Below are 22,202 nucleotides of genomic sequence, written 5' to 3'. Positions count from 1 at the left end.
AGAGGCCACAGAAGCAGCAGAGCAGCCTGGGGGAGCCCCATCTCGGGCCCCCAGGTCTGACTCTTACAGGGTGGTAGCCCTGGTCCAGGGGTACCTGGCTGGCAAGAACCAAACACCTGTTCCCACAGCTCTGTTGGCTCCTGGCCCCCAAGAGCTCCTTCTCCTACCTCTACCACATACGTGATGTCCTCAGGCCACAACCCCCAGCCAGCCCACCCCTTAGGAGGCCAGAGAGGGGCAGCTGGGACATCCCCCTCCCATGGTGAAGTGTTGAGAGGCCATGTGGGACGAATATCATGCCCCCTGCCCCCTCCCATAACCTCACACCTCACTCCAGGCCAGAGAGTGCCTCCTCTGGACTCCCAGAGCCATCCCCAGAGTCCCCTCCCATCCAGGGTGGTTCTGTCATCTTTCCACCATCCTGAAGTCCAGATGTGAGCTGAGAAGAGCCCCCCCCCGCCCCATGCCATTGGGCTGACCCTGCCATCCTGGACACAACTGAGTCTCTCCTCCTTTCCCACCTTAGAGGCACAACAGTCCTGCCCCAGGGGGGATCCCGAGCCCTGGTTCTAAGTTGCAGGGGCTTGAGATGAATTGGGCGGATAAGCCACGGGACCCCCTGCACCCCACATCAGTGACGGGTGGTCCTCGTGCATCTGGATGGGATCCTCTCCCCGGTGGGGGCACCTATGGACTCTGGGCTTCAACCAAGTCTGTTTGGGACAAGAGAGGACACTGAAGTCCACAGCTGGTTCTTGCAGGACTGGGGTGGCCTCTGTCCCCACAAAGCAGGGGCTCAGTCATTCCCATTGCAGGAGCCCTGGAAGACTGTGGTTTCCAGGTTGGACTTCCTCCTCTTCCTTTTCCTCCTTGTCCAAGTGCTGCATGCTCTCAAGTGAGTCCTCCAGACAGGCAGGAAGGATGGAGGCTCTGGCCCCAGCCCCTTCCTTGATAAAGCCCAGTACTGGGGAGGGAAGTGGTTTGAGCAAAACACTGAGCTAAGTAGATTTTAGGAGTGTCTGAATCAGACCAAGGGTAGTTGCGGGGGCAGAGTGGGGAGATGACGATCTGGGCAAGAGGCCTCCTGGTGTCGTGGTGGAAGATACAAGTGGGGGAAGAATCAGCAGAAGGACCAATGACGGCTGCACTGAGAGGCAGGGCAGGGGCGAGGCAGCGCGGGGTGCAGGAGGATGCTAAGGCATGAGCTAGGAGCGAAATCCCAGGGCATTTATTTACAGTGGATGGTGAGAAACCCAGGCAACAGTGAAACCGCAGGATCTGAGAGTTTAAGTAAAGAAGACATGCAGAGACCAGAGTTTCTGAGGCGTACCTGAGGGTCTCAGGGACGGCTGGAGCTCTGGGTCCAAGGTCCAGAGCAGAATCCGTGGGAAAGGGGGTGGGAGCCAGATTGCAGAGGATTAGGGAGAGGAGAGGGGCTGACCACGAAGGAAAGGGGAAGTAGCATTTGTTCTCAACAGGGTTAAGGGAGCACAGAGCCAGCACCTGGGATGGACAAGGGTGGCTGTGTAGCTTCCTGGGACACAGGCCATTTGAAGAGAGAGAGTGCAGATTTGGAAGGGGGTGGGGTGGGATATGAGGTCTAGAGGCGTCTGCGTGACAGTGCTGGCCAAGCGGGGGACTTCCAGCTCACACCTCAGAATGCTCTGAGGAGGCAGCATTTGGTAAGAAAGGGGAAGGAAGCCCCAGCTGTGGCGTCCTGGGCATCGGCAGCAGTGAAGCTGCCACTTTCGCGTGTCACATCATGTGCTTTACAGGCAGGAGCCGGAGTGGCCGTGTAAAACCCGAAGTCAGATCGTGTGGCGCCTCTGCTCTGACTGTGCAACAACCCACGAAGCGCCCCGCCCCCCCAGTTTTGTTACTGAAGCATTTATTGTCTAGCTCACTCCATAGAATGGGAGCTCCAGGAAGGCAGAGTGTTTAGACAAAGTAGACTTTGGTTTGCCGCTTTCTCCTGGTACGTAGGAGGTGCTCACTGAGCATTTGTTAAATTTAGGCCTCACAGTCCAACTGTGACCGTGATGTTATCATTCTCACCTTACAGGCAGAAAATGGGGCTTCCAAGAGAGTCCGAGGTTTGCTCAAAGTCACACAATTCCCGAGTGGTAGAGCCAGGGTGTGACTCAGCCCTGTTGGAGTCCAGAGCCCAGTGTCTCGCCAGCAAGTTCCTAGAAACAGAAGGACATCTGAGGACCAGGCCAGCCTGGGGAAGCCCGACAGCCCAGACTGAGGGGATGGGTCTCCTGGATGGGAGGTACCGGGGGCAAAGCCAGCTGTCATCTGCCCAGGCCTATGTTGAGGGGGGCAGGTCCAGAGTTGGGAGGGGGTCTTGTCCAGCTGCCTGCTGGATCTCCACCTTCTCTCCCCACCAGTCACCCTGAGCTTCTTTCGGTTCCCTTTGGTGATGTGGCTGCCCCATCCCCATACACAGATGCACACGCGTGGTGGCTTCTACAGGAATCAGGCCTCTCACCACACCCTCAGTCTGATGCCCCGGCCAGGGGAAGTCGGGGCAGGGGCCGTCTCACCACTGGGAATAAGAGGCCTGGATACACGTCTCTGCTGAGGCTACTGGGGCTGTGGAGGCCGAGTCTCCTCGTTCCCCGTGTACCCCGGCCCCACTGCGGGGAGCCGGGAGGGATCCCATGGGGGTCACCAGCGTAGTCTCACTTCCCCTCTGCTTGTACTTCACCATAAGACAGCATCCAGAAGCAAGGGGACCCTTCGATTTTGGAAGGACCTGAGTGGTGCTCTCTGTCCTCACCCCTTCCTCCTTATGCCATGTCTATGGCCCAGAGTGGTTCTCGGTTCAGGTTCCCCTGGTCTGGGGAAGGCAGGACCCAAGCGGAGTGGAGCCCCTGCATAGCCCCTATCCTTGGATCATCACGCCAATGTTGCGATCTCGATAACATCACCTCCCTTGTACCACAGGGAAGGAGAGTCACAGGACCTGCCTAAGGTCGCTGAGCTTGAATGCAGCAGAGTTGGATGCAAGCTCAAGGGCAGTGCCCCTTCTTCTACACACAGCCCCCGAATGGTTCTTGACAAAGATCAGAGACCCTAAGGGGGGAGGCCTCACCTGAGGACATGGGATCGTGGGGAGGCAGAGTGCAGAATCCTAGTCTCACGCTCCCTTAAGCTGTGTGTGGTGCATCTAACAATAAAAGGAGGCTCCTCTTGACTATTGCTCCAGATATATTTTCTAGTCCAACATAGAATACTTTCTATTAAGCACAACTGACCTCCAATGAAAAAGGTTCGTATTTTGGGGGCAACCATTTTCAAGTAAATAGCAGTTTCACATTTAAAGAAAGAAATAAAAAACAATCTCTCTATCCTCATTTTCTGCTTCCACACTTTAAATTTTAAAAATATAAAATAGTGAAAGATTCAGCAGATACAAATAATAAAATACATACAATTATATTCCCTTTTATATTAGGGCTATGCAAGAGTGGGGGAGAGGGAGAGAGATGCAGGAGAGAAGAAAAACAGACAACACATAAAGAGTCATGATTACAGATCAGGGGTAAAGACCAACCTCGGTATTCCTGCAGAGATGGAGAGGGGAGGGGAAGGTCAAAGTTCTGATTCATCAACTAACTAATATGGCTGTATTTGTTAAAAAATACAGGCTCTAAACTTTAAAGTGCAAATAGTGTTTTTTAGAACTTATGTATTTTAGTTTCTACCTAAAATTTAATCAACTGACGTAAATTTCCTTCGTTTAAAAATATTTTAATTAAAAATTACTATAGAAAATAGAAGACGAAAAGACAGGAGTGGTCCCTGAGTAAGCTGATTCCAGTGGGAATCAGACATTAAAATCCTAAGTGAAAACCAGCGAGGACGAGTCTCAGAGGCTGGGAACCCGACCTAGGAAGGGAAGTCAAGGTAAGCTTTCCAAAGGAGGTGATGCTGAGGCAACATTTGAAGACGAGCAGGTGTTCCCAAACGAAGAATGCTCCTGAAGAGGGAACAGGTTGTGTGAAGGTTGAGGTCAGCGAGGAGGCCCACGTGTGGAACCGAAAAGCGTTCAGAACGGCAGACGGGTGTAGTCAAGATAGCGGTGAGTGAAGGGGTGGGACAAGCGACCAAGGAGCTGACCCTGAGAGACCCGTAAGGTGATCAGGGAGGGGACCTGGGGCAGGCAGGTGCGAAGGTTGAGAATTAGAAAGGAACAGAGTAGCCTGAGGATCCCTGTCTGCAGGCACGTCGTGGAGGGGTTGTCTGAGTCTGGGTGCCAGCGACCCTCGGCTGGGTTCCAGTGACCCTCGGTAGAGTTCGCAGGCTGGCGGGCGAGGGCCGGGGGCTGTCTATCAGTCCGCCCCACCGCGCTGGTACGTGGCTCGGTTGATCGCCAATGTCCGCACCGATCTTGAGCTCCCGGAGGGACAGGCTGGGAAGCTCCTGGGCCCAGCCGAGCACCGCGGCAGGGTGGGGTGGGGGGCTAGGGGTGTCGAACGACTATTTCGCGCTTCCCGATGGCTGAAGGAGCCCAGTACTCACTCAAGGCTACCTCGCCGCCTGGCGTCTCCCCCAGGCCCTGGGCTGCAGGGGGACCAGCCTGGCCCGAGGCTCAGGCCGGCCCCTCGGTCGCTGGGTCTGCGCGGGGACCCCACGGTGGCTTCGCGGGGCAGGGCGGGGCGCTGCCCGCGCACCCAGGCTCGGCGGCCTCGGCCCAGGGGCGGGGGCGGTGATGCGGAAGTGCCGGGAGGGCGGGCGGACAGACAAGCGCGGCTCCGGGAGGGCGCAGCTCGGCCCCACCGCCTGGCCCGTGCTCCCGGGCGCAGCCAAGCGGGCGCACCGCAGACAGGTAGGTCCCGGCTGCCGCGCGCTCCTCTCCGCGCCCGCGGAGCACCCGCTGGCGGCGGGAGGGGGACCGGAGCGGGGCGGGCGCGCGGGAGGGGTCAGCGCCGGCTTCTCCTGGCGTCGGAGCTCGGTAAGGGGGGGGCGCGGGGGGGTCGCGTAAGGCAGGGCGCGCCCCGCCGTTCTGGCGGCCTCCAAGATGCCTCCTACGTCCTGATTAGCGTGGGGTGCCCCGCACCAGCAGCCTTCGTCCCGAAGGCGCCCGGGGAGCCCGGAGGCGCGGGCGGCGGAGTAGGCACTGCTGCCAGGGGCGCCAGCTCTGCTGCTTCTCTCCCTTCGTCTCGCCACCGCCAAGGATGGGCAGCGCCTGGGCTCCCGGCTTGGGCCATGGGAGGGGCAAGCCCCGATTCCCCCTTTCTGTGCACTCCAATCCCTCTTCCCCTGGCACCTCTCATCCTTTCGAGTAAGAGAATGAGGTTTAAAAAGGTTCATCCTCCCTGGATCTTAAGGCCAATGGCAAGAATTCGGGCAGAGAGTGTGTAGTAAGATGGTGTCAGGCAGAGGCGCCGGCCGTCCTTCGACTCGTGCCCGAGAAAAGAAGGCGCTGACCCTCCTCTAACAGAGAGGAACCACGGGCGTGATACTTCTTAGACTAGTTCCCCCGAACTTAGAAACGAAACAGTTAAGAGTCTAAAAGTGGAAGGAAAGTGAGACCAGCGTGACCGTGATGCGGGATAGGAGATGGTGAACACCTGCGCCGGGGTTGTCTCCGCGACCCCAGAGCCGCCGGATCCGGCACTCGGGATCAGGGGCGAGGGGGACTTTCCCGCCCACGCCGCCACCCTGGGCACATCAGAGCGGGGACGACGGCGGGGGCGCCACCAGCCGGAGAAGCGGTCCGAGAGGCAGACCCTAAGCCAGCGCCCCGGGCGGGGTAGGGGGGTGGTGGTTCTGTGGGCTGGCCCAGGAGGCGCGGGCAAGCCACCCGGGGAGCAGCACCTGCGGGGGCGGTCCAGAGGGCAGGGCCGGGCCTGGGTTCCACGAGCGCCCAGAGCTGGGACGAGTGACCAGGACCAGTAAGGACGAGGGCGGGGCCGATGCAGGAAGCTAGAGCCCCTCGGGAGGGGCAGCTGGGCCAGAGCAGAGCTATCGGGCTAGGGCGCTGGGGCTTCCAGCAAGTCAAGAGAAGCTATGGGAAACCACCCTTTTTTACCTAAAGGCCCCATCTTGGGGTTTTCCCCCTGCGCCTTGGTCTTACCCCACCGTGCGCCCCAAATGAAGCCGAGAGAAGCTTCCTTCGCCGCATTAGCTGCCCCAGAGCCTCAGCTATTCTCAGGGTGTGGTCAACTCACCATGAGAGGGCGCGGCTTAAGGTCTTGCCGGGGCAGGGAACCCCTTGCCTTCTCCAGGAGCTTGGTGTGGAGTTTGTGGGGAGACGTCTGAATCAGATAAACTCAGGAGGTGCAAGGGCTTTCTGATCTGCCCACTGTTGGGGGCTGCAGAGCTTCCTTCCCTAGGGGGTCCCTGGTGCCCACAATGTTCCAGGCTCCTCTGGTGGCTGGCTCCTGGGACTTCAGGAGATGTGGGGCCTCGCCCCCTCAGGAGGAGCTCCTGGGCTGCCCCTTCACCTCTGGGGGCTTCCTCGGGTCCTCAGCAGGCCACACCTCCTTTGATGTTCCCATGGAAGCTGATGCATGCACTTCCGCCTTTCCCCTCTTCCGGTGCTCAAATCCACAAGGCTAGGTCTGAGGGCTGCAGACCGGCTCAGCTGTCAAGGATCAGGGCAGACCCCCTGACTAGCCTGCCCTCTGATGGAAAATCAAGTCCTCTTCCCAGCAGCAGGTAGGGGGTGTAGGATGGAATTTCTCAGGGCTGTGCTATAGCTTCTGGGACACCCTGGGAATCTGGGTGGCTGCTTCTATGTGGAGGGAAAGTAGGGATGGAGCACAAAGGCACCGAAATTCGGAACTCCTGGCATTGGGATAGTCTGAATCAGATCTAAGCCTGTCTCCCTGTGGGAGGAAGCCACCTTGGGGAGCTGATGCTGAGCCTGGTCCTGGTGCACCTGGAGGCAGGCAAACCCCCTGTGGCTGAAGACCCTTCTGTGGCATGCTGGACAGACCCTCTCTTGGCCCTGGTCAGACTTGTCATGGGAGGCTCTCTCCACAGCCCCTCCCTGTACTGCTTGAAGGGGTTGCACCTTACTGTCAAGAGGTCAGTGTTATAATTTCAACATCTTTGTGTTGAAAAGCAGTGTTGTTCCAGGCCAGGCAGTGTTCCTCGCCCTGATTTCCTCCTTGCCCTGGGCAGAGGACTCGACCTTTCTGGCCTCCCAGCTGCACCACCACCTATGGCACAGCTGCGGGCTGACCATGTGTGTGGGTCATCAGGAAAGCTTGCCTTGTCCTCTGTGTCAACAGAGCTTTCCTCTGTCTACCTTCTCTTAGCCAGAATGGCCTGCTACTGGTGACTGCCACCCTTCTATTCTAGGACCCTGGCCTTTGGGAGGGTGGGGATGCTACAAATACATATTGGGTGAAGCTCTCCAGTGCTGTGAACCACACAATGTACAATGACTGCCAGTGGGCTTGGGGGTTGGGGGATGGGCTACAAGGTGAGAGATTGAGAATTTGGTCTGGGGGACCCAAATGTGATTCTCTCCACATCCCTTCCCTCCCCCAGCTCACAGTGAGTCAGGTTTCCGAGTTGTCCGGTCTGGCCACTTTCATTTCCCTTGGGGCTGGGTGGAGGCTAGTGCAGAAAAGGGAACCGAGCCACCCATCTTCTGAAGCCTGGGGGCAGGGCTGGACGTTCTCCTGCCTTCCCTGTCCCGGCCCAGCGCTGGGCACTGCTCTGAGGAGAGGCCTGCAGCTGAGACCCCTTAGCGACGTCGAGGTGGCACTTAGCTGCCACAACCCAACAAGGTACTGGGGCAGGCCTGGGAGGTTGGGGGGTGTGTGTGTGTGTGTGTGTCCCAGTGCAGGCCAGGAAGCCCGCCAGGGCTTGTGTACTCCCAGAAGCCGTTGCTCCCAGCAGCAGTCCGGCCTGTGGTTGGGTGGCTTTAGCTGTTAGGAAGTTCTTCAGCCTGGGTCTAGTCTGTCTCAGTGGAGGCTGTCCGGGTGTTGACTTCAACCCTAGTCTCTTTGTCACATGGTGGTACCTCTCATTCCCACCCCACTGCGTGTTCACTTCACCTACCCAGATATCCCATTTCCTTCAGTCATTCCTTCCCTGACAGGCCTGCCTCCCTGAGACCCTCACCTGCAACACAGCCCCTGCAGCCTTCCTCTCGGGTCTGGTCTCACCCTTGAGTCAGAGGAGGATCCTGGGGAGAGCAGGGCTGGTTGTGGGGCGGGGGTGGGGGGAATAAACAGCTGGAGGACAGATGCTTCCAACATCTGGTTGGTATTTCTTAAGTCCTATTTTGGTCCACTGAATGGCCGGGTGTCCGGGAGGGGGGCGAGTGGTGAGGAAGAAGAGCAGGAGGCACTCCTGGCCTCGAAGAGGTTTTGCCCCCCCCCCACCTGGAAGGTGAACGAGATGGGGAAGAGGCAGTGCGAGGCTGAGTAAGAGCCCCAAACCACTCATCTCAATGGAGAAGAGTTCAGGACCGCCCATGGCACTCTGGAGAGGGGCATGTGAGTGCTGGGGGGCCCACCCCAGAGGCCAAGTGTGGGCACCCTTGTTCCAGGAAGCACGGCTTCTGGAAAAGACCCTGGCCCACCCCATCCTCATCGCTACCACTCCCTCTCCATTACTTGTGGAGCATCTTCTGCGAGGGACAGTGGTACCAAGGAAGTGGGAGAGGAGCATGGTGCCGGGGCAGTGTGTGCCCTCTTACACACACGCTTGCACACCCATCTAACTCACATGTGCTCAGAAACTAGAGCCCCGGGTGGGAGGCAGCCTGATTTCTCATCGTGGCTCAGCTCTTTGTTCCTTCCTTGACCAGAGACAGAGTCCCCTCTGAGTCTCAGGACGGGGGTCTATGATGGCTTGGTCCTTTCTGTCTCTGACCCTGGCTCACAGGTTCCACCTTTGTCTTAGCCGGGTTCCCTAGAAGGTGGTTTGGTGAGGGGTTCTCTGGAGGAGAGGGAGGGAGCAGGGGTGAGGCAGGAAGAAATCTAAGCAAGGATGTGGCCTCAGCTGGAGCCCGGCTTCAGCCCGAGCCCTTGAGGAGCCTGGAGCACACATTTGCTCCACCTGAAGCCAGGCCACCAGCCTTCCGTTCCCGTGTGTCAAGTCACCCACTGGCTGCGGGCTGTCCCCCCAGAGTGGAGGTGTGGGCCCGGCCTGGGAGTGAGGTAGCGAGGGTGGCTCTGTGCTGTGCCGGCCTCACAGCAGCGGGGGAATTGATGCCCTGCCTGGCACGGGGCGTCCCGGTGGGGCACCCACAGCATCCACTAGAACTGTACACCCCCTCCTTCCTTCCCCCCAAACACAAAGCCCACATGCAGGGACCCTGTGACAGGAAAGCTGGTGGCTGGAGAGGAGAACTGACTTGAGCACCTGGATGGACGGCAGTGACTCCGGCCGCCCGTGCTGGAGGAAGGGAAAGCCCTAACGGCCCAGCCCATGCCTCGGCCCCCCCCCCCCCCAGCACCCACACGTCCCCTGCTGCAGGGAACGGCCAGCTGACGTGCTGATGTGCTCCCCCTCTGCTCTCTCTGGCAGACGCCTTTGCCATGAACCAGCCTGCCCCCGCTGCCCTTCCTCCGCCCCGCCGCGTACGGCTGAAGCCCTGGCTGGTGGCCCAGGTGAACAGCTGCCAGTACCCGGGGCTTCAGTGGGTCAATGGGGAAAAGAAATGCTTCTATATCCCCTGGCGCCATGCCACGCGGCACGGCCCCAGCCAGGATGGAGATAACACCATCTTCAAGGTAAGCCCTGGACAGGCGTACCGCCTGGACCTCTGAGGCCCCCCTCCCTAGAAGAGAACTCCCTCTACATCTCAGACTGGCCGCTCTCCTAGCTGCCTTGCTGCGGGTGACCCCAGGCCTGGGCTAAGGGGCCGCAGGCATCATCACAGTGCACATCTTTCTAACCTGATCCCCAGAGCAAGGTGAGGACTGAGGGACCCCCCAGGAGACCTTCCAGTAACTCTTTCTCTTCCTCCTTGTTCTTGTGTCATTTTCATCACACGTGAGTGCCTGTCCAGGGTGCACGTTTGGTGTACACAGACGCTAAAAGAACACCACAGAATTCCCCCTTAATCTTAATACTAGGAGGTAACTACTGTGAATATTTTTTGCTTACATTTCCAGTTTTCTGCATATGTGTGTATATGAAGTGCAAACATGGAATCAAACCATAGATTCTATTTTATAACCTGTATTTTTCACCCAACATCAGGACTAGCTTTCCTCTCCAACAAATGCCACAGCACCTTTAGTGACCACTGAATGTTCCACTGGAGGGGTCAGCACACTTTAGTCACCCAGTCCCAGTCTTTGGACGCCTCAGGTGGCTTTCAGGGTCTCTTGTGTTGAAGACCACATTGCCATGGACGCCCTCTAAACTCTTACCCATGGTACATCTTAAATGATTTTCTTTGGGGTTAGTTCCTCATTAAACGTTTCTGGGTCAAAGGGAATGCTTCGTTTTAAAGCTTTGGCTATGTATTTCTTAGTCTTTGCCTTTGGTATTTACCTTTTCAAGGTTCCTTTCAAATCCATTTCTTATTTTTGAATAGGTAACACGGTCATACAATTCAACATTTAAGAAGTGCAAAATGTCTCCCTTATGGGAGACTGTCCCCCAGGCACCCAACCCCCTCCTTTGGGGCAATTAGTATTATCAGTTTCTTGTTTATCCTTCCTGAGAGATTTTTGTGCATGTACAAGCAAATGTATACCTATGCTTTCCCCAACTTTTGACAAAAATGGTAGATGTTTACATACTCTTCTGTACCTCATTTCTTGAAGATTACAACATGTTAGTGTATCAAAACTTCCCTGTTTTTGTTTTGTTTTTCTTGCTGCCCAGTATTCCATTCTATGGATTGGCTATAATTTAACCAGCTCCCATTAATGGACATTTAGATTATTTGGGGTCTTTTTCTTTTGTAAACAGAGCCGCAGTGAATAACCTCGTACGTGCAAACTTTTGTGCGGATGCTTCTGCATCCGTAGGATAAATTCCCAGAAGCCAAATTGCTGGGTTAAAGGGCAGAAACATTTGTAATCTTGATATCAACCAAACTGCCCTCCAAAATAACAATACCAGGAGTTCCCTGGTGGTCTGTAGTGGTTAGGATTTGGTACTTTCACTGCCACCGCCCGGGTTCAATCCCTGGTCAGGGAACTGAGATCCCGCAAGCCGTGCAGCGGGGCCAAAAAATAATAATAATTATGATAATTATAATAATACCAACAGCTGAAGTGTACGGAGTCCATCCCAAGTGCAGACACAATTCAGAGAGTTTATGTGCATTAGCCCTGAGTCTTCACCGCCACACTGCAAGGTAGGCACTGTGTTGGGGAGATCAAAGCAAAGAGAGGCAAAGTAACCCGCCCTGGCACACAGCGGGCGGTGGCAGATTCCGGATTCAGTTCTGCTCCAGATCCCATGCTCTTATCCACCATGTTACCCCATCCTCCTCAGAGACTGTACCTATTTGCCACCTTAGGACCAGTGAGTACAATGCCCTTCAAAGCACCTAGATTTCCTTTCGCTTGTTGGAGCCCCAAGGGACTGGCGTCCTATCTCCCACCTTGCAAACGGACACTTGGGCTCCACCAGTGTGTCGCTGAAGGTTTCACCGCACAGCAGCGACTCCCACTGGCCAGGAGGGGCTTTTGTGAGGGGTGAGGTTCTCTGTGGTCGCCTGTCTTGTCTTCCTGACCTAGGCCTGGGCCAAGGAGACAGGAAAGTACACCGAGGGGGTGGACGAGGCCGATCCGGCCAAGTGGAAGGCCAACCTGCGCTGTGCCCTTAACAAGAGCCGTGACTTTCGCCTCATCTATGATGGGCCCCGGGACATGCCGCCTCAGCCCTACAAGATCTATGAGGTCTGCTCCAATGGCCCCACTCCTGCAGGTATCCTGTCTGGCCCTGTGTGGGACACCTGGGAGGCTATGCAGGAAGGGCCAGGGGCCCCTCCAACGAGCAGTGGTCGGGGCATGCTGCTAGGTCATAACATCCAGGGCTCCCAGGAGTGGATCATTTGTGAGGCCAGGAATGGCTTGGCATGGACCAGGCCCCCAGGTTTGTCTTCCTCAACCCATCCTGGTTCTTGGCTCTTGGCTCCAGTGAATGTAGGTCGGGTGGCCCAGGGAGCAGAGTGCCGTGGGGTCAGGGGCATCCCTAGTGATTGCTGGTGGCTGTGCGGCCCTTCACTCACTCTGTTTGGGCAGCTCTGGGCAGGGGGAGAAGCCACAGCAGGAGCTGCCACATGGAGCCCTGGTGGCCTTCCTCCTCCTCCCCCACTGAACTCCTTCTTTTCTCTCCCTCACTCTGCAGAGTCACAGCCCAGTGAGGATTACACTCTCGGTACAGGAGAGGAGGAGGAGGAGGAAGAGGAAGAGGTGAGCTCCGGGGCCGCTCTTCGCAGCGTCTGCCTGTGCTGAAGCAGTGGGCCTTGCTAGGGCGTTTCTGCTGTCCTACTCTGCTGTAGGATGGAGCAGTTCCATTCCTCTGGAGCCCTGCTGCTGTTTCTGCAGCTCTTCTCTGAGTTTCTTCTCTCGGGATTCTGGAGACAGGAACAAAGTCACCACCTTGAACCTCCCTGGGACTTTGTTGGTATAAAGCATGCTCACACATGGTCTTGCCCTCAGCAGTTGGGGCTTAGTAGTTATTACCACCTGCAGAAGGCAGAAACTGGGGCACTGAGAGCCTACTGACATGCCTGGGATGGCCGAGCTGGGCCTGGAGGCAGGTTCTGGCCTCGCCTAAGCGGAAGACCAGGGAATTGCCTTGAGGGTCTCATTCTTTAGCATCAGATCAATTTAATAACCTGTCCTCCCTTCTCTCTCTCTGACCTCCTCCCTCCTCCTTTGCCTGTGTCTTCCTTTCAGCTCCAGAGGATGTTACCAAGCCTGAGCCTCACAGGTGGGGCTGGGAGGCGGTGTGGTTGGGGGTTTAGTATAAGGAGGAGCTGCAGGTACCACGGGTACCTGGGAGGGGGCTGAAGGGAGGCTGGGGGCGGCCCAGGGCTGGGAGTAGGTGGGCCTGGGAGGCAGCTCCTGGAAGTGGCATTGAAGCTTTGTCCGCCGCCACCTTCCGTAGAAGCAGTGCAGCCCGGTCCCCCCATGGCACCCTATTCTTTATCCAAAGAGGATGTCAAGTGGCCACCCACTCTCCAGCCGCCTGTGGTGCTGGGTCCCCCTGCCCCTGGCAACCCTGCTGACTATGGGGAGCTGCTTTCTGAGGTCCTGCCAAACCCACAGCCTGGGACCCTGGCTGCCAGCCTGCCCCCCACAGGCGAACAACTCCTGCCCGACCTGCTGATCAGCCCTCACATGCTGCCTCGTAAGGACCCTGGGGGGGCTGGGCCGGGAAAAGCAGCGCTGGGAATGTGGAGGATGACGAGGAGAACAAAAACGCTCACACCAGTCCCTGCTTGGGTGGAGGAAGGAAGTGGGAGAGCTGAAGATGGCCTGGTCATGGGGCAGAGAGGGCAGAGAAAGTCAGTGGGCTGTGGAATGGGGAGGCGTGGGGCTCACGGGTGGGGCGGGGCTGCCCCTCTGCCCTACAGTGACCGACCTGGAGATCAAGTTCCAGTACCGGGGGAGGCCACCCCGGGCCCTCACCATCAGCAACCCCCATGGCTGCCGGCTCTTCTACAGCCAGCTGGAGGCCACCCAGGAGCAGGTGGAGCTCTTTGGCCCTGTGAGTCTAGAACAAGTGCGCTTCCCCAGCCCCGAGGACATCCCCAGCGACAAGCAGCGCTTTTATACCAACCAGCTGCTGGATGTCCTGGACCGCGGGCTCATCCTCCAGCTACAAGGCCAGGATCTGTATGCCATCCGCCTGTGCCAGTGCAAGGTGTTCTGGAGCGGGCCCTGCGCCTCAGCCCATGGCTCACACCCCAACCCCATCCAGCGGGAGGTCAAGACCAAGCTCTTCAGCCTGGAGCATTTTCTCAATGGTGAGGGCCCCATGTCGTGTTCCTCTTGGTCTCCTTTCATCCAGGGGCATGGTGCCAGCCTCTGATTAAGGGTCTCAATCTCAATGCAGAGCTCATCCTGTTCCAGAAGGGCCAGACCAACACCCCACCACCGTTTGAGATCTTCTTCTGCTTTGGGGAGGAGTGGCCTGATCGCAAACCCCGAGAGAAGAAGCTCATCACTGTACAGGTATACTCCCACCCCCCACCCCCCAACTCTGCTTTGGTTTGAATATTGGGGAATCCTGGGGCTAGGCCCTTGCCCCACCCAGGGTGGAGGCGCAGGGCCCTCTGGGTGGTGTGAACTCAGTGGTCAGAGTTAATCAAGGATCAGTGCTGCCCACACATAAGCAGCCTTTTTATGAAGTAGAAGTTGGTGCCCCGTCTTCCTGGTGGATGCAGCCCACCACCTGACCCCTGGAGGACGCCTTCATGCACAGCTGGGTTGGACAGCCCTGCCAAGGTTCTCCCTGTCCTTTCTCCTCTTTGCCCCCCAGGTGGTGCCTGTAGCAGCTCGGCTGCTGCTGGAGATGTTCTCAGGGGAGCTTTCTTGGTCGGCTGATAGCATCCGGCTACAGATCTCAAACCCAGACCTCAAAGACCGCATGGTAGAACAGTTCAAGGAGCTCCATCACATCTGGCAGTCCCAGCAGCAGCTGCAGCCTGTGGCCCAAGCCCCTCCTGTGGCAGGCCTCAGTGCTGGCCAGGGGCCCTGGCCCATGCACCCAGTCGGCATGCAGTAATGCGGCTGCAGACAGTGAGTGGCCCAGGCTTCCAGGGTGGCTGTGCAGACTGATGTGGAGGTGCGATGGCCTCAGTGGGCACCTGGTGGGCAGCAGGGTCCTATCTCTGGGTTCTCTGGAAGTGGATCTGGGTCACGAAGAAGAGGGAAAAGAGGCCCGAGTTCCAGGTTCTCCTTAGAAGCTGACGGAAACTGGAAGCCAATTTTGCTTTGAGGACTCTGTCTTCCTGGATATGCCTCTCCTGGGCTGGGTGGGGGAACTGGGGGAACTGAGCCATCGGCACCAGTGAGGAGGGAAAGAACTCCTCCTGGCTCCAGGGGGCCTAGTTGTACAGAGGGAGTTGCCCCAGAGTGACCCATACTTGTGGTTGCCCCCATTTCTTCTGGCAAAAAGAGCCAAGTGCTGTGGCTCAGGTCTCCCTGGCAGGTCCTCTGCAGGGCATGGACCGGATATTGGGGTTCCCTAGCTTGAGCCCCACTTCCTCATCTTTCTTCCTCCAGAGACAGAGATGAGCACTTACGTATTACACCAGATACTTAAGGCTGGCAGCTACCTCCCTTCAGAGTCTAAGATCCTGGGGTAGAAAGTGGAATTTTACGTATTTTTGGATTAATAAATATTAAAAAAGAGACTCAGCTATTATTTTCCAGTACCAGTTGTTCCCATGCTATTCTACTAGACCGTATGTCTCATACCAGCTGGCCCTCTTTCCCCCAGCACCTGCCCCCCTGCTCTGGGGCCGCCGACACAGGGAGGGCTTGCCTTCCAGGCTGATGAGTCAGCAGGGCCTTCATAAGCACTCAGCTGGCTGGCTTTGCTTTCCAGGAGGAAGCTGGCTGAAGCAAGGGCGTGGACTTTTAAATGTGTGCAGAATCTAAAATCCTGTCCAAATCAATTCCCGTAAGAAATGGTGAAAAAGGAAGGGCTGGATTTCAACTAGGGACCATTACAATCTGTTACCCTCATGTATACACATATGCTATTAAACATATTAGGACAATGCATACAAATTGGTAGCTCACTGTTTGAATCTGGCTCATAGATGTTAATTTTATGATCTGAACAATTCTGCTCTTATCTTTTTATTAGGGAATGTTTTAAACGTTTGTGAAAGTAGGGAGAATGGTATGAAATTCCCATGTAGTAGCTCCAACAATAATCAATTCATAGTCTTTCTCATCTGAACTCCCAACCACTCCCCCACCTTGAGATTATTTTGAAGCAAATCCTAGACATATTTCAGGTATAAACAGTATATATCTCTAAAAGACAAGCACATCCTAAAAAAACTGTAATATCGCACCTAATTAATTTTTATCAAATATCTAGCATTTAAAAATTTAAGACAACTAGAGAAATTTTATTCCCTTGCTATTTAATTGTGGAAGAAATTGCATTTTTTGTTCTGCATTTTGTTTTTGCCTAGATGCTCCTGACTGCATCTGTTGTGTTAACATATTTTGTCTCCTGTGTTTCCTGTAAATTGGTACTTTGATCTGGACCCTGGATTCTAGAGGCTTAATTGGATACAGGTTTTTGTTTCGACTACCTTTGACTTGTGGGTGTTGGAATTGTTTCCGATCGTTAGTTATTATACATAACGCTGGAGTGGGTAGGCTTGTGCATATTTATGTATTTTCATATTTTTGCCTGTATATCTTTAGGATGGCTCCATAGAAATGGGATTTCTGGGCCAAAGGATAAATATGTGTCTAACTTTGCTAGATATTGGCAGAATTCTGATAAATCTCTGAGCGTGGCTGTTTCCCCACTGTCTCAACAGGTTATAGTGTCAACTTTTTGGATTTTTGCCAACCTGATAGGTGAGAAATAGTATCTCTACCATTTCTCATTAGGAACAAGGTTTAGCATCTTTATATGGTTAAGTGCCCTGTGCAGATTTTAGTGATTTTTTTTTTTTTTTTTTTTTTTTTGCAGTACGCAGGCCTCTCACTGTTGTGGCCTCTCCCGTTGCGGAGCACAGGCTCCGGACGTGCAGGCTCAGCGGCCATGGCTCACGGGCCCAGCCGCTCCGCGGCATGTGGGATCTTCCTGGACCAGGGCACGAACCCGTGTCCCCTGCATCGGCAGGCGGACTCTCAACCACTGCGCCACCAGGGAAGCCCAGTGATTTTTTTTTAAATAAACAAATTTAGAATAGTCTCAGATTTACAGGAAAGTTGCTAATAGAGTGCCTATATAACCCACAGCCAGTTTCCCCAGTTGTTAACATCTTACATTATACCTTACATTACTATGGAACATTTGTCACAACTAATGAAACAAAATGAATACATCATTATTAACTAAATTCCATTCTTTATTCAGATTTCATTAGTTTTTATCGCATACTCTTTTTCTGCTCTAGCATCCCATCCAAATGATCACAATACATTTAGTCATTATGTCTCCCTAGCCACCACTGGTCTGACGGTTTCTCAGACTTCCCTTGTTTTCGATGACTTAGATGGCTTTGAGGGTACATTTTAGAATGTCCCTCATTTGGGATTTATCTGATGTGTTTCTCATGGTTTTTGTAAGGGAGACACTGAGGTTAAGTGTCATTCTCACCAGTCATATCGAGTTGATGGATTACAAAGCTTGGCAGGAACATCTGACTGACTTCTGCAACACTGCAGGAAGCTCAGTGGCTGCTGAAAATCTTCCTTGGGCTTCTACTTATATTTTGATTTCTTAAAAATAAAACAACAATGAAAGCAGAAACAAAAAAACAGCATACCTGGCCATCATTTCTTGTAAATCTGTGTGTTGTAACCAGTGGTGGATGAACACTACCCCTCCCCACCCAAAATAACAGATACTGTAAGTTCCAGAGCTTAAAGGCAGGACAACGCGTTGCTATGCACTGCTCCCTAGCTACGCTGAAGTTCTGGTTGGTAGTGGCCTCTGCTAGTGTTTAAGTTGGAATCCACAGAGTACTGATGCTCATGGCCCTGGGGATGAATACACCCCTCTAGCACCCTGCAGTTTACCTTACATCCTTCCTGCAGGCCCCTCATCCCCACCAAGTTCATCCTTGTACCCAACAAAATATTCCCTTTTAATTCAAGACTCCTTCCCCTTATTCAGCTTTTCACTGACCTAAAGAACTTTTCAGTCTTTGTCGAGTAGGAGAGAAATATTGACAGCTTTTCCCCATTTTTTGTCAGAGGAATGTTCTCACAGGCAACTTTCTCATTTGCTAGTAATACATCTCACAAAAATGAGGCATACCTTGTTGCATAATCTTGAATGTTTAACTTTTCTGGATTTTGGCTTTCATCCCTGTAAAACGATTTAGTACCCAGGCTACACAAGATGGACACATACTTTGCATTCATGAGGTCTTGATGCCATTCAAAAGTTCCTCTCTTATTTATCTTACATTCTCAGTTATTGATCTTTATAGAACACGTACATAAAAATTACAAGTTACTTTAGTTTAGTACAATCTTGCTGGGAATAGCCCCAACGGGTGATTTGTGTTTCACATAATCATGACTAAAACTTCTTGGCTAAGTCAATCACGGAAATAAGGGAACAGATCCATGGGAACTTCCTGACTTAGGTAAGTTCAGGTGCTTACTTAGGTAAGACTCTCATTCTACTCCCACTAGACAATGTCAAGCAGGAACACAATATCTACATTAGGGTACCTGATCCCCAACAGTTCCCTGTTAAATTGAAATTTAGGTGGGTATCCTTGCTATGCCCAAAAGTAACAAGACTATTTGTAAGAATTAGTCTGAATCAATCTGTTAACACTGAAGGGTAAGCAGTGAGAACCATTAATAAGAGTTCTGGATTTCAAAGCTACAGCTGTGGAGAGGATGTTCTTGACATACACTAGGATATGTATTCCAAAGGCTACTTTTTAGTGGCTGGGGAGAGTTATATTAACCCTTCCACATGTTTTCCAGTCCTAGATACAGCTTTTGGTGATAAAAGCCAAAATCCTTAAACAGAGAAAAGTCAATTGGTCATTGCAAGGACCTAGGGTTGGACTAGGCTTCAAAGTTTTACTGTCTAACCAGAAAATGAGCAGGATGGTGAGGGCAATGTGCTGATCCCCAGAATTTGATAATCTTACTCCAAACACCGTTCCATATTCAAGTTTTTTTCTCCCCTTCCAATATTGCCTTTTTAGAGAACCAAACTCTGAGTACCATTGATGTTATGCAGGGAGGTTTGTTTCATGGATTCCAAATACTAGATGCAACTCTGTGGTCAAGGTTATTAGCTCAAAGCCCGATTACTATAATATACTGTGTGATCTCATTTATATAAAACTCAAGAAAACGCAAACTAATTCACAGTGATGGAAGGCAGATCAGTGGCTACTTGGGCATGGGAAAGGGTGGGAAGAGGCACGAAGAAACTTTTGGGAGTAAAGGGTATGTTCACTATCTTTTCTCTTGTTGTGGAGCATGGGCTCTAGGCGCGTGGGCTTCAGTACTTGTGGCACACGGGCTCAGTAGTTGTGGCTCGCGGGCTCTATAGCGCAGGCTCAGTAGTTGTGGCACACGGGCTTACTTGCTCCGCGGCATGTGGGATCTTCCCGGACCAGGGCTCGAACCCGTGTCCCCTGTATTGGCAGGCGGATTCTTAACCACTGCACCACCAGGGAAGGCTATTACCCAACACAGCCAAAAATAAATAAATAAAATTAATTAATTAAAAAAATAATAATTTTTTACATACATACATACACAGGTGTATCCTATGTCAAAGCTTATCAACTGTATACCTTAAACATGTAAACCTTAAACATGTACAGCTTATTGCATGTCAATGATACTTCATTACGGGGTTGTTTTTTTTAAGATCAGATAAGTACTCAGTAGGTTAGGAAACAATCTACTTGGGTGCCCACTGTGAAAAGAATATGCTACATTTTGTTTAATATGCCAAGTCACCCAACCTCCGTCCCACTGAGGCCATATGAAAGGACAGAATGTAGCAGGAGGAGTTTTAGGGTAAACCAGAAGAATAAAAGATGCAGAAAGAGCCACTCCCCTGAAATATGAAGGGTCTGGGGCAGTAATGGCAGGGGCCTGAATTTCAAACTCTGTACCCAGATGCCTATTAGAGAACAACTAAGACTATTCACTCAGGAGGTTTAGCCGTACCATTTCAGATCTATGAGGCAGTGAAATGAAGTAAAAACAAACACTGATTAAATTTTTAAAATTTATTGGTTTTTTTTTTGGTTGCTGTTGATTTGTTCTTGTGATGGCTACAACACCAGACAGAACAGTGCCCTAATATCTAATGCCTGTGCAGGGCTGCAACTCCTTTAAAATATTAGGACTTGCTTTGGGCCTCCCTATTCTGCCTCACTCCCCATGAAGTCAAATAATTTCTGCATTTTTTAGTAAACTACAGTTAGCCCTGTAAACACTTTTTTCCATTCTCCCACCCTCTGTTTTCCTCTCTCATGTCTATGGGTGAAAAATTAAATAAAAAAAAAAGAAAAAAAATCTTAAAAAAACTACAACTTAGAATATATATTTATATCCCACTCACCCTAATTTTGGCTCTTCTCTCCAAAGACGACGACAACCCAATGTAGGTGGGAAGTGGACTTAAGAGACTGAATAGGGTCAGGATGGGGATATACATGAATTTTGGCCCTGGCAGGTCCTAGTATCATTGATATGACCATGATATAAAACAGAACAGGCTCCTTGCTTATTTCTCCTTGTCTGAAGAATTCTAAAGGTGAGAAGAAAACAGTTGGGACAGTAGGAAAAATTTCTACTAACTTTCATTAAAAGAGGAGGGGGAGGGGGAAAGGGAAAGAAGAGAGGGTGGGAGAGAAGGAAAGGACAAAACAGCAGAAAACCTTAAGAGATGATCCTGACCCTTTCCTTCCAATTGCAGTTATTTAATTCATTTGAATTCCCACCTTCCCTAAGTAAATGTTTTTGTTTCACAGAAAGTTTTGTACTTTTATTTTTCTGTGTGCACACATGCATGTTAGCATGTGTGTGTGTGCGTGTGTGTGTAGGTACGTGTACGTATGTGTGCATGTCATTTGCTACCAGGAGAATGTTTCAGTTCTGATTTCAGTTTAGTTTTCCTTTTTTTTTTTTTTTTTTATTTCTTTAAAATTATTTTTCCTTTTAGAAACAAGTTCACCAGGAAACCAGCTCACCTCCCACCACGCTGCACAGGCCGCAGCCATCTTTTTTAAACCGCGCTGATTTTCCCTCACACCCCCAAACAGGAACTCCTCAGGATGGCCTTGGAAGGCTGGAGTCTCTCCCTGTCTGGCGGGAGGCCCTGGTGGCGGTGAAGGCCCCTCTGCCACAATGGAGGTTTCTGATTGTGGGACACAGTCTGATTTTTGTTTTCTTCCTGTCTTCTAATTAAAAAAGACATTCCTGACAAAAGAGAGAAGACAGTCAATAACTGTGGTCCAGGAGACAGCAAATACTTCAGAAAGTCAACCTCAAGACAGAAGTTTCTATACTTGCTCAGGCACCTCATTCTGGCCTCCGCTGTAAGAACTCAGTTTAAAAAAAAAAAAAAAAAGAAGTTGGATTTTTTTCACTTGTGATTTTAAAGGAGCTACTGTTTTAATGAAATACCGTCTGTGGTGCTTTTCCAATTCTGAGTGTCCTCAGTGATAATATGTGGGGGTAAAGAGTAAGCCAGCAGGTCCAGGCTGCCCACTCCAAAGCCAACCAGAAAACCTCCATTTAAGTCTTTTGAAGTATTGGGGTTTCATGCAAGATTTTATTTTGAAAGAAGGCTTTGCCTACTAAGAAAAGGTTTAAGAGCCACTGATTTAGACTCTACTATTACAGACACTGCAAAACCTGAGGATCCCAAATGATATCACTACTCATCAAAGAACCAAAGTTTAGAAATAATTTCTGGTATGGTGAGGCATTGCTCAACAGCATCTTCACCCGCAAATTCATTTAATCACAAAACCACCAGTGAGAGGGCTGCACATTCATCGAGAATTGCCTCCAGGGAGAATAAATTCTGCTTAAGACATCAAAGGGTGGGCTTACAGGAGAGATGCCTTTCTTCTTTCAGTCAAGAAACTGGCACCCAGACCCCACCACCCAGTCCTTTCCTTCCTCAGCTAAGCTTCTTGCTTTACTTCAGAATCAGAAGCAAATGGAGAAAACTGATGATCAGGGGCTAGACACAGAGGCTAGCTCTTTTCCTTTACCTCCTGCCTTGGTCAAAAACCTAGCATTTCAGCGTTAAAATTGTAAAAAATGATAAGAACAAGCATCTTTATTTATCAAATCTGAAAGATCAGTTTTAGGAAGGCAGTGCCATGTATCACGGTCTACTTTAGGTCAGCACTGTTTTCACCAAAGTTGCCAGGTTGAAAAATATTCATTTGTTACCACACATACTTACCATGCTAGAAATATCTGTAAAGAGAAGAGGGGAGGAATTTTCTTTTTGAGATATTCTGCAACAATAACTTTCTTATGGGGGTAAAACTGGCATCCAAAAGAAGCTGACAATTATTTGGCTGCCTTGACCCAAGAAAATCA

General features: G+C 52.1%; 2 protein-coding genes across 2 annotated transcripts in view; one reads left to right on the top strand and one right to left on the bottom strand.

The window, feature by feature from the left end:
- The first annotated feature begins 4,776 nt into the window (after positions 1–4,776).
- Positions 4,777–15,300, top strand: IRF5 (interferon regulatory factor 5). The gene is made up of 9 exons (XM_082661569.1): positions 4,777–4,834; positions 9,502–9,707; positions 11,676–11,865; positions 12,289–12,353; positions 12,843–12,876; positions 13,054–13,296; positions 13,523–13,915; positions 14,005–14,123; positions 14,431–15,300. The coding sequence occupies exons 2-9, from the start codon at positions 9,513–9,515 to the stop codon at positions 14,674–14,676; spliced, it is 1,485 nt and encodes a 494-aa protein (XP_082517695.1). The 5' UTR covers positions 4,777–4,834; positions 9,502–9,512; the 3' UTR covers positions 14,677–15,300.
- Positions 15,301–19,879: 4,579 nt separating this feature from the next.
- Positions 19,880–22,202, bottom strand: part of TNPO3 (transportin 3) — an 82,038-nt gene continuing 79,715 nt past the window's right edge. The window contains exon 23 of the mRNA XM_082661568.1: positions 19,880–21,062. The gene's annotated coding sequence lies outside the window, so the exon portion shown is untranslated. The remainder of the gene's footprint in view (positions 21,063–22,202) is intronic.

The sequence above is a fragment of the Grampus griseus genome (assembly GCF_964374135.1).
Source record: "Grampus griseus genome assembly, chromosome: 9".
NCBI classification, from domain to species: Eukaryota; Metazoa; Chordata; class Mammalia; order Artiodactyla; family Delphinidae; genus Grampus; species Grampus griseus.
Note: the sequence above shows the minus strand (reverse complement) of the source record. Positions and strands in the feature narration are given on the sequence as shown.